This window comes from Oncorhynchus mykiss, chromosome 20, assembly GCF_013265735.2.
Source record: "Oncorhynchus mykiss isolate Arlee chromosome 20, USDA_OmykA_1.1, whole genome shotgun sequence".
NCBI classification, from domain to species: Eukaryota; Metazoa; Chordata; class Actinopteri; order Salmoniformes; family Salmonidae; genus Oncorhynchus; species Oncorhynchus mykiss.
In genome coordinates, this window is record NC_048584.1 from 23,534,536 (window position 1) to 23,550,103 (window position 15,568).

A 15,568-nucleotide genomic window follows, 5' to 3' on the forward strand; every position below is an offset into this window, starting at 1 on the left:
ATTCCATGTGTAACTATGTGTTGTTGTTTGTGTCGCACTGCTTTGCTTTATCTTGGCCAGGTCGCAGTTGTAAATGAGAACTTGTCTACCTGGTTAAATAAAGGTGAAATAAAAAATAAATAGTTTAAAACGATTAAAACTTCCAGCAACAGTGATGTTATTGTTGTGTCATTATAGTAAAAAATATTGACAGAAAATAGATATTTGTTAATTTATTTCGTTAATATATTGTTCGTTTTTTTAAATGAATAAATACATGTTTAAGTCACTTTAAACTATAAATCAGAAAAACATCTTGTAACAGTCGTGTTACATTTTTTCAGGGGGACTTTTATTTAGACATTTTGCCGAATGATCACGTGACCTTAATGTCGCTTGTTTCACATTGCCAGAGAACAGCGAGTTTTGTTACCGCTGATTCCATTGAGCTGATTCCCCCTTCACTACATTGCTAGGCTACATTATAACCTCGAATGGATACATCTGACGGGCATTACAGGCTACATTGTAACCTCGAATGGATACATCTGACGGGCATTGCAGGAGGGACAAATAACGGTATTTCTATTGAAGGGAGTATTGGCAGATTATGAAATCTGACCATTGCATACAATATATGTATTTATGGAATTTCCATTTGTTTGCAATGAAGACATCTCAGATGGAGAAGATAAACGGACACAGGAAAGAAGCGGTATAATATGCACTCTTGCAAGCATCTCTTAAATAACATAATTTCGGCGAAAATGGTCGCAGAACTTTTGAGTTTTCCTTTAACTCATCTTTCAAATATATTTTCCTGACACCATAAACTACCCTGTTGCGATACTGAGCTATGGTAATGGGTGAAACAGTGGGCGTTCATAGCCAGGGCCATGGTCGATCGTTATAAGGCAATGAAAGGAAACGGCTTTGCATAAATCCTACACCAGGACTGCTGCGTGAAGATGAGAGGCTTGCCCTTCTACCAAGAGGACAATGACAATACATCCACTGGGCATGACCAAAACATTGATATGGGACCTTGAAATCCATGCCTGAATCTCTTTTGTCCTATCTGCCCTTGGAGGGGGCGAGATAGAGGAGACTTTCCTCTTTGACTCAATATAAAGGAGAAGAGAGCATCCACGTCTGAGAAATGGATAAACTCTCCGTCATATCAGGATGTCTCTTTCTAGCAGCTGATATCTTTGCTATCGCCAGTATTGCCAATCCGGACTGGATCAACACAGGAGATGCAGCTGGTAAGTTAGGTGAGCTAATTTAACTCAATTGACTATTTACTTGACAGCCATGCACACACCATCTGTCTACCATTGGCGTCTAGGCTGCTACAGCTGACTGTCAATAATGTGCATTGATACCCTATTCCTCTAGAAATTCACTTCACATTGGCCAAACTTTTTGAATCACACTTTTTCCAAATATAACACTTTGGCATTCTGGTGTCCTTTCTCTTGACAGGTCAAGGGAGCTTCAGAATGTACCGAGGCCTCATCTAAGACCTTCTAAATGTTGTGTTACACTTATAGCCTTCCTGCTCTCTTTCTCCCTACATCCACATCATCACTCTCCAAAATACAGCTGCTGATAAATGATCTGCCCTCTACTTTTCCGCCCCACCATGCTCCTATACCCCATGTCCCTTCAAGGCATATACGCCTTCCTGTACCAGCTACTCACCTCCGTTGACAAATAGTGTGTCAGACTGAGTGATGTGAAGTGAGTGCCACTTATCCAGCTATGCCCTTGGAGGTCTGTTCAGCTCTGACACAGACAGACTGAGGCATTGGCATTTCATCTACAGTCACCAGTCTGAGGGCATGTTAAAGTGAAGTGCAGCAGCAAAGGTTTTTTTTTGCTGTTGTTGCTACAACTACAAAACAGGCTACTTGGAATGAGCTGGTGACCTTTAGCTACAGCTGTAGTCAGCAGATTGTAGTTCTGTGCTGTGGCCTACTGCATAAACGATGGGGTGACATTTTCCCCTGGTTGGTGTGAGGTAGGAAGATGTAACTTATTGAGTCCTGTGTTTAGATTTTAACGGTATCATTTGTGATCATACTTTTTTATGTTTTTATACATCATGTACACCGGGACAAAGAATTAAAACATAGGAAGGACCAAACTAGAGATAATATCCCACTTCCCTCCCACAAGACCACCAACATCACATAATGATGATGAGGTTTTAAAACATGGTTATAACAATGTTAGAACTGTCTTATGTGCCCAGCACATTGAGAATTTATGCAAACCTGAAAATGTACAATTTATAGCAGTCCATTAGCATTCAGGTTGAACATACAATGCACAGAAGGAACAGAAACATGCTTGACTTCCCTTGTGAGACTTCCTCCTTTCATCCCACACAACAGAGAAGGTATGAAATCAAGCAGGGTTAAGCCTTTTGTTCCAGCCTAATTTGCCTGCTAGTAATTACCAGGTGGAGAGAAGCATTGTTTGTAAATGGAGAAGGGTGGAGTCTTTCCTGATGAGGTCCGCTGGGAGGTAGAATTCTTTCAGATGAAGCACTCACAACTCAATTATCAAGGAAATTGCCTTGACTGGAAGGCCCTGTTTGTATATCTGAGGTCCAAACATATTGTTTTGTTCATGTGAAATGGATAAATGCATAGATCTAGTTGTTCCTGCCAATTAAGTTAATTTGCCAGTCTAGCATTTTGGCAGCACCCAGATGTTGATGCTCATTGCTCACAGATAAGAAGATGTTGACAATGACATCATCAGATTGGAAAATGTTATTATAAATCCAAAAGTCTCTCTTTCATCCCCTGAACTTTATCCTGGAAAGTCAGCATTATGGTTTATTTGTTGACAGCAAACCTCTCTCTAAGTAGTTATCCAGAAGGTGAAGCTTTGAACAAGTTTATAGAGGTGTGTGAGTTATACTAACGTGCCTCCTGGTTGTTACGCAGGTATTCTGTAGTGAAGTCTGTAGCAGCAGGGGACTGACTGGGGCTGCATGGGGAAGTGTTTACTAACTACAGACATTGGCCCACAATCACACACAGTCACACACACCTCCCTGTGTCTCAAAGCCCTGGCAATCAGACAAGCCTGATGTGGTACGCATCTAAAACAGTCCCAAGAATTAGAAATGGCCTCCAAGAGTGCCTAGGAACAAAAAGTAGCATTTAGATCATTGACAAGCTATGGAATGGGTGTGTAAGCTTGCTAAAGAGAGGGAAATATTGTGTCATGACAGGATATAGTTAGAATAATAGTAGAGATAATGATTTATTTCAGCTTTTATTTCTTTCATCACATTCCCAGTGGGTCAGAAGTTTACATACACTCAATTAGTATTTGGTAGCATTGCCTTTAAATTGTTTAACTTGGGTCAAACGTTTTGGGTAGCCTTCCACAAGCTTCCCACAATAATTTTGGCCCATTCCTCTTGACAGAGCTGGTGTAACTGAGTCAGGTTTGTATGCTTCCTTGCTCGCACACGCTTTTTCAGTTCTGCCCACACATTTTCTATAGGATTGAGGTCAGGGCTTTGTGATGGCCGCTCCAATATCTGGACTTTGTTGTCCTTTAGCCATTTTTCCACAACTTTGGAAGTATGCTTGGGGTCATTGTCCATTTGGAAGACCCATTTGCGACTAAGCATTAACTTCCTAACTGATGTCTTGAGATGTTGCTCCAATATATCCACATAATTTTCCTTGCTCATGAAGCCATCTGTTTTGTGAAGTGCACCAGTCCCTCCTGCAGCAAAGCACCCCCACAACATGATGCTGACACCCCCATACTTCACGATTTGGATGGTGTTCTTCAGCTTGCAAGCCTCCCATATCCATGGTCATTATGGCCAAACAGTTCTATTTTTATTCTATTTTTTATCAGAGGACATTTATATAAAAAGTACGATCTTTGTCCCCACGTGCAGTTGCAGTTGCAGTCTTTTTTATGGTGGTTTTGAAGCAGTGGCCGCTTCATATCCTTGCTGAGCGGCCTTTTAGGTTATGTTATGTTATGTTAGGTTACGATATAGGACTCGTTTTACTGTGGATATAGATACTTTTGTACCTGTTTCCTCCAGCATCTTCACAAGGTCCTTTGCTGTTGTTCTGGGATTGATTTGCACTTTTCGCACCAAAGTACATTCATATCTAGGATACAGAACGCGTCTCCTTCTTGAGCGGTATGACGGCTGCATGGTCTCATTGTGTTTATACTTGCGTACTATTGTTTGTACAGATGAACGTGGTACCTTCAGGCGTTTGGAAATTGCTCCCAAGGATGAACCAGACTTGTGGAGGTCTACAATTTATTTTCTGAGGTCTTGGCTGATTTCTTTTGATTTTCCCATGATGTCAAGCAGAGAGGCACTGCGTTTGAAGGTAGGCCTTGAAATACATCCACAGTTACACCTCCAATTGATTCAAATGATGTCAATTAGTCTATCAGAAGCTTCTAAAGCCATGACATAATTTTCTGGAATTTTCCAAGCTGTTTAAAGGCACAGTAAACTTCTGACCCACTAGAAATGTGGTACAGTGAATTATAAGTTAAATAATCTGTCTGTAAACAATTGTTGGAAAAATTACAATTGTTGAAACAATTGTTGGAAAAATTAACCGACTTGCCAAAACTATAGTTTGTTAACAAGAAATTTGTGGAGTGGTTTAAAAATGAGTTTGAATGACTCCAACCTAAGCGTATGTAAACTTCCAACTTCAACTGTATCTAAACTAATGAAAGGGTTTATCTTCAAAACAAATCAGCTAAAGTAAAAAAACACAATTGATGGGAAGTTTTCCACTCAGATCTCTGTCCGGTACTATAACATGATCTGTATCAGGGCTGTTCATATATTATTAATCTTCCCTTCATTTGTGATTCTGGTCATTGGGAAGCAAACTGGACCACTATAATGAGTGAGGAAACATGACACATTAGTTTAGTTTAGTAATGATTAATTTTTTTTTTATTAATTTTTTTATTTTTTTTATTTTAATTAGGATGCTATGTCAATAGCCATGGCATAACAGCTGTGGTCAACATTACATACATTTACACTGTGTCTTGACATCACAGGTGGCTGGTGGCACCTTAATTGGGGAGGATTTTCTTATAGTAATAGCTGGAACTGAATAAATGGAATATAGAATACATCAAACAGATGGTTTCTATGTGTTTGATAACATTCCATCCAAGCCATTATTATGAGCCGTCCTCCCCTCAGGAGCGTCCTGTGCTTTACATACTGAGCACCGAATGGCAAATCACTAAATTGCTATTACTAAGCCTCAGTGCTGGCATCTAAGGACAAAGTTCCAATCTTTGGCAGCATACTCACATCAAGGGCAGTATACTATGTCCGTAAACCTTTGAGGGATGCTCATCATATAAGTCCATACTCATTCTCTCCCTCCCCTCCCCTCCCCTCTTTAGTGATGTACAGTATGTTCTTGTTTCAGAGCCATAATGGGGTATTTGTAAGTCTCAGCAGGACTGGACCGATCTGTCCAATTACTAAATTCATCTCCATCCATCTCTCTAATCCAATAGATAAAAAATGGTTGTGCCAAGGCCACTGTTAGTTCCTCTCTCCTCTAGCCGCTCTTTCTCCATCCTCTGTTCTTCTCTCCGCTCTGCCAAAGCCTCTGTTCCTCTCTCCGCTTCGTCCCGAGCCACTGGAAATGACAAGGTGCTGGCAAACTGCTCGCCTCATGAGAAACAATTATTTAATTTTATATTTCTCTCTTAAAAATCTATACGGGTGAATTGTCCTTAATAGCTGACGAGGGGGTTGAGTGTTGCTGAGTTGACATACAGTGGCAAGTCAAAGTATGTGAACCATTTGTAATTACCTGGATTTCTACATAAATTGGTCATAAAATTTGATCTGATCTTCTTTAAGTCACAACAATAGATAAACACAGTTTGTTTAAACTAATAACACACAATCAATCATACATTTTCATGTCTTTATAGAACACACCGTGTAAACATTCACAGTGTAGGGTGGGAAAAGTATGTGAACCCTTGGATTTAATAACTGGTTGACCCTCCTTTGGCAGCAATAAACTCAACCAAACATTTTCTGTAGTTGCGGATCAGACCTGTACAACAGTCAGGAGGAATTTTGGACCGTTCATCTTTACAAAACTGTTTCAGTTCGGCAATATTCTTAGGATGTCCAGTGTGAACCGCTCACAAGGTCATGCCACGGCATTTTAAATGGGGTTGAGGTCAGGACTCTGACTGGGCCACTCCAGGAGGCGTATTTTCTTCTGTTGAAGCCATTCTGTTATTGATTTGACTTTTACTTACTGTGTTTTGCGTCGTTGTCCTGTTGCATCACCTAACTTCTGTTGAGCTTCAATTGGCGGACAGATAACCTTACATTCTCCTGCAAAATGTCTTGATAAATTTAATTCATTTTTCCATCAATGATAGCAAGTTGTCCAGGCCCTGAGGCAGCAAAACAGCCCCAAAACATGATGCTCCCTCCACCATACTTTACAGTTGGGATGAGGTTTTGATGTTGGTGTGCTGTGCCTTTTTTCCCCACCAATAGTGTTGTGTGCTCCTTCCAAACAACTCCACAGAATGTCCACAGAATATTTTGCCAGAAGCGCTGTGGAACATCCAGGTGCTCTTTTGCGAACTTCAGACGTGCAGCAATGTTTTTTCTGGACAGCAGTGGCTTCTTCTGTGGTGTCCTCCCATGAACACCATTCTGGTTTAGTGTTTTAGGTATCGTAGTCTCGTCAACAGAGATGCTAGCATGTTCCATAGATTTCTGTAAGTCTTTAGCTGACACTCTAGGATTCTTCTTAACCTCATTGAGCATTATGCGCTATGCTCTTGCAATCTTCTTTGCAGGACGGCTACTCCTAGGGAGAGTAGCAACAGTGGATGGATGAACATCCAGGCTTTTAGAGATACTTTTGTAACCCTTTCCAGCTTTATGCAGGCCAACAATTCTTAATCTTAGGTCTTCTGATATCTCTTTTGTTCGAGGCATGGTTTAGATCAGGCAATGCTTCTTGTGAATAGCAAACTCAAATTTTGTGAGTGTTTTTTATAGGGCAGGGCAGCTCTAACCAACATCTCTAATCTCATCTCATTGATTGGACTCCAGGTTAGCTGACTCCTGATTCCAATTAGCTTTTGGATAAGTCATTAGCCTAGGGGTTCACATACTTTTCCAACCTACACTGTGAATGTTTAAATCATGTATTCAATATAGACAAGAAAAATACAATAATAGGTGTGTTATTAGTTTAAGCACATTGTCTATTGTTGTGACTAAGATGAAGATCAAATCAAATTTTATGACCAATTTATTCAGAAATCCAGGTAATTCCAAAGGGTTCACATACTTTTTCTTGCCACTGTATTCTGAGTTGGGTCAGGGACAGACAGGAAGGGTGGAGTTCGTATACAATCTTGTTGTTGTCGAAAGCGTTATGTCTTCACAGGCCTAACTAACTGACATAATTGGACCCACCAGGCTTTGGGGCAGGAGAGCAGAGGCTCTTAGGCAGTAAGTTACTTTCTGATGTAAGGCCTCTCTTCCCTCTCTCTTCTCTCTCTCTCCTTTATCTTATCTCTCTCTGTGGTGTCAGGGGCTCTGGTCCTAAGCCATCTGAGTCTTACGCCATTGATTGATTCCTCAGGGACCCCTGGCATTGGTTCAGGGCCTAGGAGTCCCACTCTTCAGCCTTGTTATTATACCAACCCTCCTTGAGCTCTACTTTGTGTGGTCACACGGGACCGGAAGTGGAAACCGGTGTCACCAGGGAGGTCATTAGTCCAGTCGTGATGTAATGCCGTCATGCCTCATACAGATCTTAGCTTATCTAATGGTGACACCATCACAAGTTGAGGGATATTTCACAACTGATGCAATCTGCTTCTCTGGGTTATGCTTCTTCTAATAAAACAATGTGTACATCTTGTGGTGGGACAGCACAGTTGACCGGCGAGAGTTTGCTCTGTGTGTGATGAAAGATACTCTCCCTCTGTGTGTCTATGTGATTAAGAACTCTCTCTGTAGGTGCTCTGACAGCGGGACTGCTGGTTGTGTGTGATCTAACCCTGACTGATCTCTGTCTCTCTCTCCCTCTCTCTCCCTAGGTTCCCTGACGGTAGGCCTGGTGCGGCAGTGCCAGACCATCCACGGTCGTGACCGGACCTGTATCCCCCCGCGGCTGCCCCCAGAGTGGGTCACCACCCTCTTCTTCATCATCCTGGGCATCATCTCCCTCACGGTGACCTGCGGCCTGCTAGTGTTATCACACTGGTACCGTGAAGCCACTCGTTACGCCCGCTGGATTGCCTTCACTGGGAGTATGTTTCATTTTGACTTATGTAACGGTTATTCAACCAGGCTGGTCAATGGAGAACCAGTTCTTGTTTACAGTGATGGCAAAGAGACAAAAACCACAATAGGATAAATACAGAAACTAGCCAACAACCCTTTCATTCATGAGTGGGGCCAGACATAACCCCCCATTATCCCCTATGTGGGCTCTGGTTAAAGTAGTACAGACTAGGGAATAGGCCAGGGTCATTTGAGGCATAGCCATTAGTTGGCCTACAGCTTCAAAGCACCTTAAGATTCTTGTTATATCACTAATGGATGTTAGCGAATGGATTTGAGATTAATGTCACTTGGGTTTCATTTTAGGAAAAGCTTTTGTGTGGTACAGTAACTGTGTCTGTGCTGAGTGGCTCCTTGAACACGTAGGCTACAGTAAATGGGTCTGTTGCTATTTTAAGAGGGAAAGAGACCATGGGGCTGCTATTAGCAGACCTAAAATCAGTAGGAGGGATTTTAGTGGTCCAAGGGATATGACGGAATAACATTCTTTGTTATTATTATACTCCGATAGGTTATTTTAGCTGAATCTTTTTTGGGCAAAAGTGACCTTGAGGTATAATAATAAAGTATTGACAATGTAATATGACAATGTAAATTGATTTTGTTGAGCGCTCAGGTGTAAGATATATATTGTTAAATATCTATGGTCTATTTTGATATTATGGTCTATTTTGATATCAGAGGGGTGAGTAATGTCTGAATTAGTTTATTCTGGGAGTTATTGATCATAATGACTAGACACAACTGTGTGGTTTTAGGTATTCAGACTATTCACACTACATGATAACATGACATACAGTATGTCACTTAGATCAGGCTACAATGCCGATGAAAACGCAATATAGAATTTAGCCTGACATTGTGTACACTGTTGCTGCCTATTTTTTCAATGTTGTAAGAGATATTGCTCCCTAAATTGTGTGCATTGTGAATAGTGTTTTTAAGACGACTGTGTTTCCTAAAATGTTTTCTCTCTCCTCCACAGTGATCCTGTTTTGTATGGCGGCTCTTATATTTCCTATAGGATTTTACATCGATGAGGTTGGGGGACAGCCTTATAAACTACCCAACAACACAGTGGTGGGGTCCTCATATGTACTCTTTGTCCTATCTATATTTTTCACTATAGTGGGACTACTGTTTGCAGGAAAGGTCTGCTTGCCTGGGTGACATATTGGACACTTAAGTGTCCCGCTTGCGTCGCCTCATTAGCTAGCTTTTGAGGTGGCGCCATCGGCTAAGACGCTTAAGGAGGGCGGCTACGTGTAAGGCAGAGGTCCTGAGTTCACGCCAGGTATGGGCCAAATCGTGAGGAAGTGGTACTGGCTAAGCAAGCAGCGTGACAGCATGACGTTTGAAAATGGATGCCTGGAAGGGAAAAATAGGAACTGTGAGAAACACACTTTCTCTGTGTTTGTGGAACTCTCTGATTTACCTTTGGATGACAGGTCTCTACAGCCCCTAGCCCTGGTCCCATAGGACAGGTAGTAGGCACTAGCCTGTCTGTGGTCATAGATATGGGAGGAATGGACACCTATCCAGTCCCTTCACAGATCAGTGAACACAGAAGTTTTGTTCCACGAATAGAGTGCCTTTTTGGGTAGTGTAACTTTTTATTTCACCTAATTTTAACATTTTGTCATAAAAAGCACGTTTTAACGTCATAAGAAACATGTTTCTCCAACTCCTTTTGAAAAAAATAATTTAAAAAGGAATCATTTCACCATATTTAAACGAGAGTTCAGTTGACGTAACAGGGTTGACCTTAAACCTGAAGGACATGAATCACTAATCAAATGAAATAAATAATACATATTCAGAAATCACTTTGTCAAAGCAACAAATGTTATTAGGGCTTTACATTGGTTGTGAACACTTGGGGAAAGTTGGGGATGTTAAGTGGGTTCAAATCTTTAAGTCGGACAAAAATGACATGGGACATGCCAAAATTATCACAACTCAGGATAAGACCCAAATGCACAGTTCGAATCACAGATGTTTATTAACAAAACAGGACAGGCAGACGACAGGTCAAGGGCAGGCAGAGGTCGGTAATCCAGGGCAGAGACAGTAAGGTACAGAACGGCAGGCAGGCTCAGGGTCAGGGCAGGTAGAGGGGTCAAAACTGGAAAAACAAGAAAAACGGGGTAGAGAGAGAAAAACAGGAGTATGGGGAAAACACGCTGGTAGGCTTGACGAGACAAGACGTACTGGCAACAGACAAACAGAAAACACAGGTATGAATGCACAGGGGATAATGGGGAAGATGGGCAACACCTGGAGGGGCTGGATACAAGCACAAGACAGGTGAAACAGATCAGGGTGACAAAAATTGGGATTTTCTGAGAAAACCAATGTATTTTCATTTAAAACACACTACAAATATGTTTTTAAATGTTTAGTTAGAGTGTAGATGTATATAGTGCCTTCATACCTCTTGATTTATTCCACATTTTGTTGATACAGTACATACAGCCTGAATTCAAAATGGATACACACAATAGCCCATAATGATGAAGTGAAAACATGTTTTTAGATTTTTTTGCAAATTCATAGAAAATGTCATACAGAAATATATATTTTACAGAAGTATTCACACACCTGAGTCAATACTTTCTAGAAGCACCTTTGGCAGCTGTGAGTTTTTCTGGGTAAGTCTCTAAGAGCTTGCCATACCTGGATCGTGCAACTTTTTCCCATTATTCTTTTGAAAATTCTTCAAGCTCAGTCAAATTGGTTCTTGACACATCATACTAAAATGAGTCTCTCGGATTTACGTAAAGAATAATACGAAATGCTCTGAGACCAGGTTGGTTATAGACCAGCAAAGCACAGCTCAGAGCCAGCTACTGGCAAGCAGGGACAAGGTTGGGCTGCTGAGAAGGTTACCTCTCTCTCCCACTGGCCCACTGTTGATAAAGGTCAAGCAGCAGTCATTCAAAAGCCTTTCTGCTCTGACCTTCCCTCCACGCACAGCGCACCACAACCACTGCTATTATCAGCCCTGCGGAACACTTAAATCTTGGATGATTATTTTTGTTGTGTACTGTATGTAAGCTGCTGTGTCCTTGGCTGGGATTAATTCCATTTGCGTTTTGCCAGCTATGCACCTTTTAAAAGCTTATTTATTTCAGCGTCCACTGAGATCACATTCACAGTAAGCACGGCATAGGTCTGCTCAATCAGAAATGTAGGGCAGGGCCCCTTCTGATTTGAGCCCCACTTGTTTAGCAAACATGTTTGCTGTTGCCTGCTTTGCATGTTATTTTGGCATTAATATGTGTCACATATCAGTTTGCAATGTAAAAAAAAAATCATTGAGTTAATAACGCCACATACATGGTCTCTTTTTTGTTTTCTTGAGTAAGGCAGCTCCAAAATGCTGGTGTTTCAGTCTAGCTCAGTGCCTTCTGTGGTGGTGGGGCAGCCAGTGAAAAATAAAGAGAGTAGGGGTTTGTAATGTTTGCTAGTTGCGCCGTGATTGGCTCAGTGTTCTGTCACTCATGGGAACACTACGTCGCCGCAAAATCTGAATAGGGGAGCTCGAACATTTAAGCCCCTTGGGTGCTGCCATGGAGTTACATTATACGTGCCCATCCAAGAAGGCTCAAGGTCATTGGCCACAGATAAAATTACGTAAAATAACGTTATATCTACCGTAGCTTTGATTGGACTGATCATGTCAACATCATACTTTCAAAATCTTAGCTAGCAAGCGACGAACAAGCATGAATCACATCGAACATCTACTGGCAAATCCTTTTCAAATGATAGATAAAAATGATCGGTGCTCATCGGATATTGGACATAAACATTACACAACAAGTTGGAAATCGCAAATTCAACATTGAGTGGTTTGGAAGGAATCAGTGGCTAACTGCAAGTGTTGCAAAGCAATCACTAGCCTGCTATTCAGTGGAGAGGGTGTGTGGTCCATGTCTGGGTTTAAGGGTCTCTTTTACAAGCTTAAAAGGATAAACATTCACATGCAACACCATGGGCCAGAAAAGGTTGAACACATTGGCCATGCTGTTAATCCAGCATGACTTTGCCACATTGAAAACAACTGGGAAGATGCGTTTTGAACGGTCATCCAACTCGGAATTCTAAGTCAGGAACTCAGGCCTCTTTCTAGAGCTCCAACCTGAAGATCACTGATGTCATGATTCAACCTTGTTTTTTTCCTCTGAGTTCCCAGTTGTCTTGAAAACCCCATAAATCCAAAGAATGACAGGTTTTGATGACAAATTTTGCCCACAAGAAAGACCACCAACACCACCTTCCTGTTCATGTAAGCACAGCACAACAAAGTGAGTCCAAATATGTCTTGTATGCTGCTGCATAAATTATGTAAGATGCCAGGAAGATATGTATACTGTAGCTAAGAAAGTAATACTAAGTGTATGTTGTGTAGTAAACTGTTAGTAGGCCATGTGCCTCACCCTAATAATTTTGTCCCTTTCCCCCTCATAACTTAGATTACTGTTGTGACTTGGTGGTGCACATGTAGCCTATAGCCTGTTTTAGAGAAATTCCATCATTGAATATTGTAAGAGTTTTCATTGTCTGCTTATATGCCTCCTTTATTACCTTTATTTATCCTACAGTCCTGACTTGGTGTACAGGTAGAATACTGTAAGAACGGGTTCTGAATTCTGTCACTGCACATTTCAAAAGTGCCGAACAAATTGTTATATTGACTACGTCCGTTTTAGCATGCTCATTTGGTATTTTATTAGGATCCCCATTAGCTGTTGCAAAAGCAGCTGCTACCCTTCCTGGGGTCCACACAAAACATGAAACATGACATAATACAGAACATTAATAGACAAGAACAGCTCAAGGACAGAACTACAGTTGAAGTCGGAAGTTTACATACACCTTATCCAAATACATTTCAACTCCGTTATTCACAATTACTGACATGTAATCCTAGTAAAAATTCCATGTCTTAGGCCAGTTAGGATCACCACTTTATTTTAAGAATGTGAAATGTCAGAATAGTAGAGATAATTATTTATTTCAGCTTTAATTTCTTTCCAGTGGGTCAGAGGTTTACATACACTCAATTAGTATTTGGTTGCATTGCCTTTAAATTGTTGAACTTGGGTTAAACGTAGCCTTCCACAAGCTTCCCAGAATAAGTTGGGTGAATTTTGGCCCATTCCTCCTGACAGAGTTGGTGTAACTGAGTCAGGTTTGTAGGCCTCCTTGCTCGCACATGCTTTTTTAGTTCTGCCCACAAATTTTCTATAGGATTGAGGTCACACCAATACCTTGACTTTGTTGTCCTTAAGCCATTTTGCCACAACTTTGGAAGTATGCTTAGGGTCATTGTCCATTTGAAAGACCCATTTGCGACCAAGATTTAACTTCCTGACTGATGTCTGGAGATGTTGCTTCAATATATGCACATAATTTTGCTGCCTAATGATGCCATCTATTTTGTGAAGTGCACCAGTCCCTCCTGCAACAAAGCACACCCACAACATGATGCTGCCACCACCGTTCTTCACGGTTGGGATGGTTTTGAAATTACTCCCAAGGATGAACCAGATTTGTGGTCTACAATTTTTCTTGGCTGATTGGCTGATTTCTTTTGATTTTCCCATGATGTCAAGCAAAGAGGCACGGAGTTTGAAGGTAGGTCTTGAAATACATCCACAGGTACACCTCCAATAGGCTAATTGACATCATTTGAGTCAATCAGAAGCTTCTAAAGCCATGACATAATCTTCTGGAATTTTCAAAGCTGTTTAAAGGCACAGTCAACTTAGCGTATGTTAACTTCTGACCCACTGGAACTGTAATACAGTGAATGAGTGAAATAATGTCTGTAAACAGTTGTTGGAAAAATGACTTGTGTCATGCACAAAGTAGATGTCCTAACCGACTTGCCAAAAGTATAGTTTGTTAACAAGAAATTTGTGGTGGTTGAAAAACAAGTTTTAATGACTCCAACCTAAGTGTATGTAAACTGCCGACTTCAACTGTACATACATTTCTTAAAAAGGTACACGTAGCCTACATATCAATGCATACACAAACTCTCGGTCAAACAGGGGAGAGGCGTTGTGTGGTGTTGCTTTATCCTTTAAAAAAAACCAAAAAAAACAGATTCTGTTTATTTGAGCAATACGAGATGGAACAGAGTTCCATGCAATAATGGCTCTAAATAATACTGTACGCTTTCATGAATTTGTTATGGATTTGGGCTCTGTCTGATGGGGTAAGTGTGTCAGAGCTTTGTGTATGTTGACTATGCAAACAATTGGGGATTTGACACGTTAATGTTTCTTATAAAAATAAGTGATGCAGTCAGTCTCTCCTCAACTCTTAGCTAAGAGAGACTGGCATGCATGGTATTTATATCAGGCCTCTGATTACAGTGAAGAGCAATATGTGTCGCTCTGTTCTGGGCCAACTTCAGCTTCACTAGGTCTTTCCTTGCAGCACTGGACCACACAATAATCAAGATTAGACAAAACTAGAGCCTGCAGAACTTGATTTTTGGAGTGTGGTGTCAAAACAATCAGAGCATCTCTTTATTACGGCCAGATCTCTCCCCATCTTTACAACCATTGAATCGATATGTTTTGACCATGACAGTTTACAATCTAAGGTAACGCCAAGTCATTTAGTCTCCTAATTTCTTAATCAGAATTACAGATTGCCTCTTATCCACTCATCACTCCCTAATGCCATAGTTTGTACATCTCAATTGTCAGTAGAAACCACCTTTGTTTAGGCAAGTCAGCCATGTCAGATGTTTTTTTTTTTTTAAACAGGCAGTAAATGAGTCTGAATGAACTGTTTTTCTGCCAGACAAGGCTCCGTTGATACCACTGCTGCATCTGGCTAAAGACTCACTTGAGATGCACCCTCAGTCTGCTCTGAGCATTTCTACTATGGCTTTTGCTTTGAGTACATCCACTCATGATACATACTTCTTTCCTATAGCCCTTCACTTGCCCAAGTTCCAAAATGAAACCCCTTGACCGCTAACAGCCATTCAGAGTGACTTGTGGTTGAGGCCTGTAGTTCTAGTACGTTTAAATTTCTCATCCTATAGGACCACAATAATACAATTTGCTATTTGGGGGCATTTGTCAATTGAAATGTAGTGACTTATCACACCAAAAGATGGCACTACATCTCAACTGTTTTGCCCATAGACTAAACCACATATGGCATTTTGGATGG

The 15,568-nt window shown here is 41.0% G+C and overlaps 1 protein-coding gene across 2 annotated transcripts; it reads left to right on the top strand.

The window, feature by feature from the left end:
• Positions 1 to 380: 380 nt before the first annotated feature.
• LOC110499219 (uncharacterized protein C16orf52 homolog B) lies at positions 381 to 10,188 on the top strand. 2 transcript variants are annotated; one of them, XM_021576211.2, is made up of 3 exons: positions 381 to 1,253; positions 8,119 to 8,331; positions 9,351 to 10,188. In XM_021576211.2, the coding sequence occupies exons 1-3, from the start codon at positions 1,139 to 1,141 to the stop codon at positions 9,533 to 9,535; spliced, it is 513 nt and encodes a 170-aa protein (XP_021431886.1). In that variant the 5' UTR covers positions 381 to 1,138; the 3' UTR covers positions 9,536 to 10,188. The 2 variants fall into 2 exon arrangements, with proteins under 2 accessions (XP_021431886.1, XP_021431887.1); XM_021576212.2 differs by having other exon boundaries at positions 381 to 1,244.
• The last annotated feature ends 5,380 nt before the right edge of the window (positions 10,189 to 15,568 follow it).

What these genes read in the sequence shown, in the direction of transcription:
- LOC110499219 (XM_021576211.2), top strand. Translation starts at nt 1,139, where the DNA reads ATGGATAAACTCTCCGTCATATCAGGATGTCTCTTTCTAGCAGCTGAT. An exon ending in AGATGCAGCTGGTAAGTTAG is followed by an intron (nt 1,254 to 8,118) that starts GTGAGCTAATTT and finishes CTCTCTCCCTAG; the next exon opens with GTTCCCTGACGGTAGGCCTG. An exon ending in CTGGATTGCCTTCACTGGGA is followed by an intron (nt 8,332 to 9,350) that starts GTATGTTTCATT and finishes TCTCCTCCACAG; the next exon opens with TGATCCTGTTTTGTATGGCG.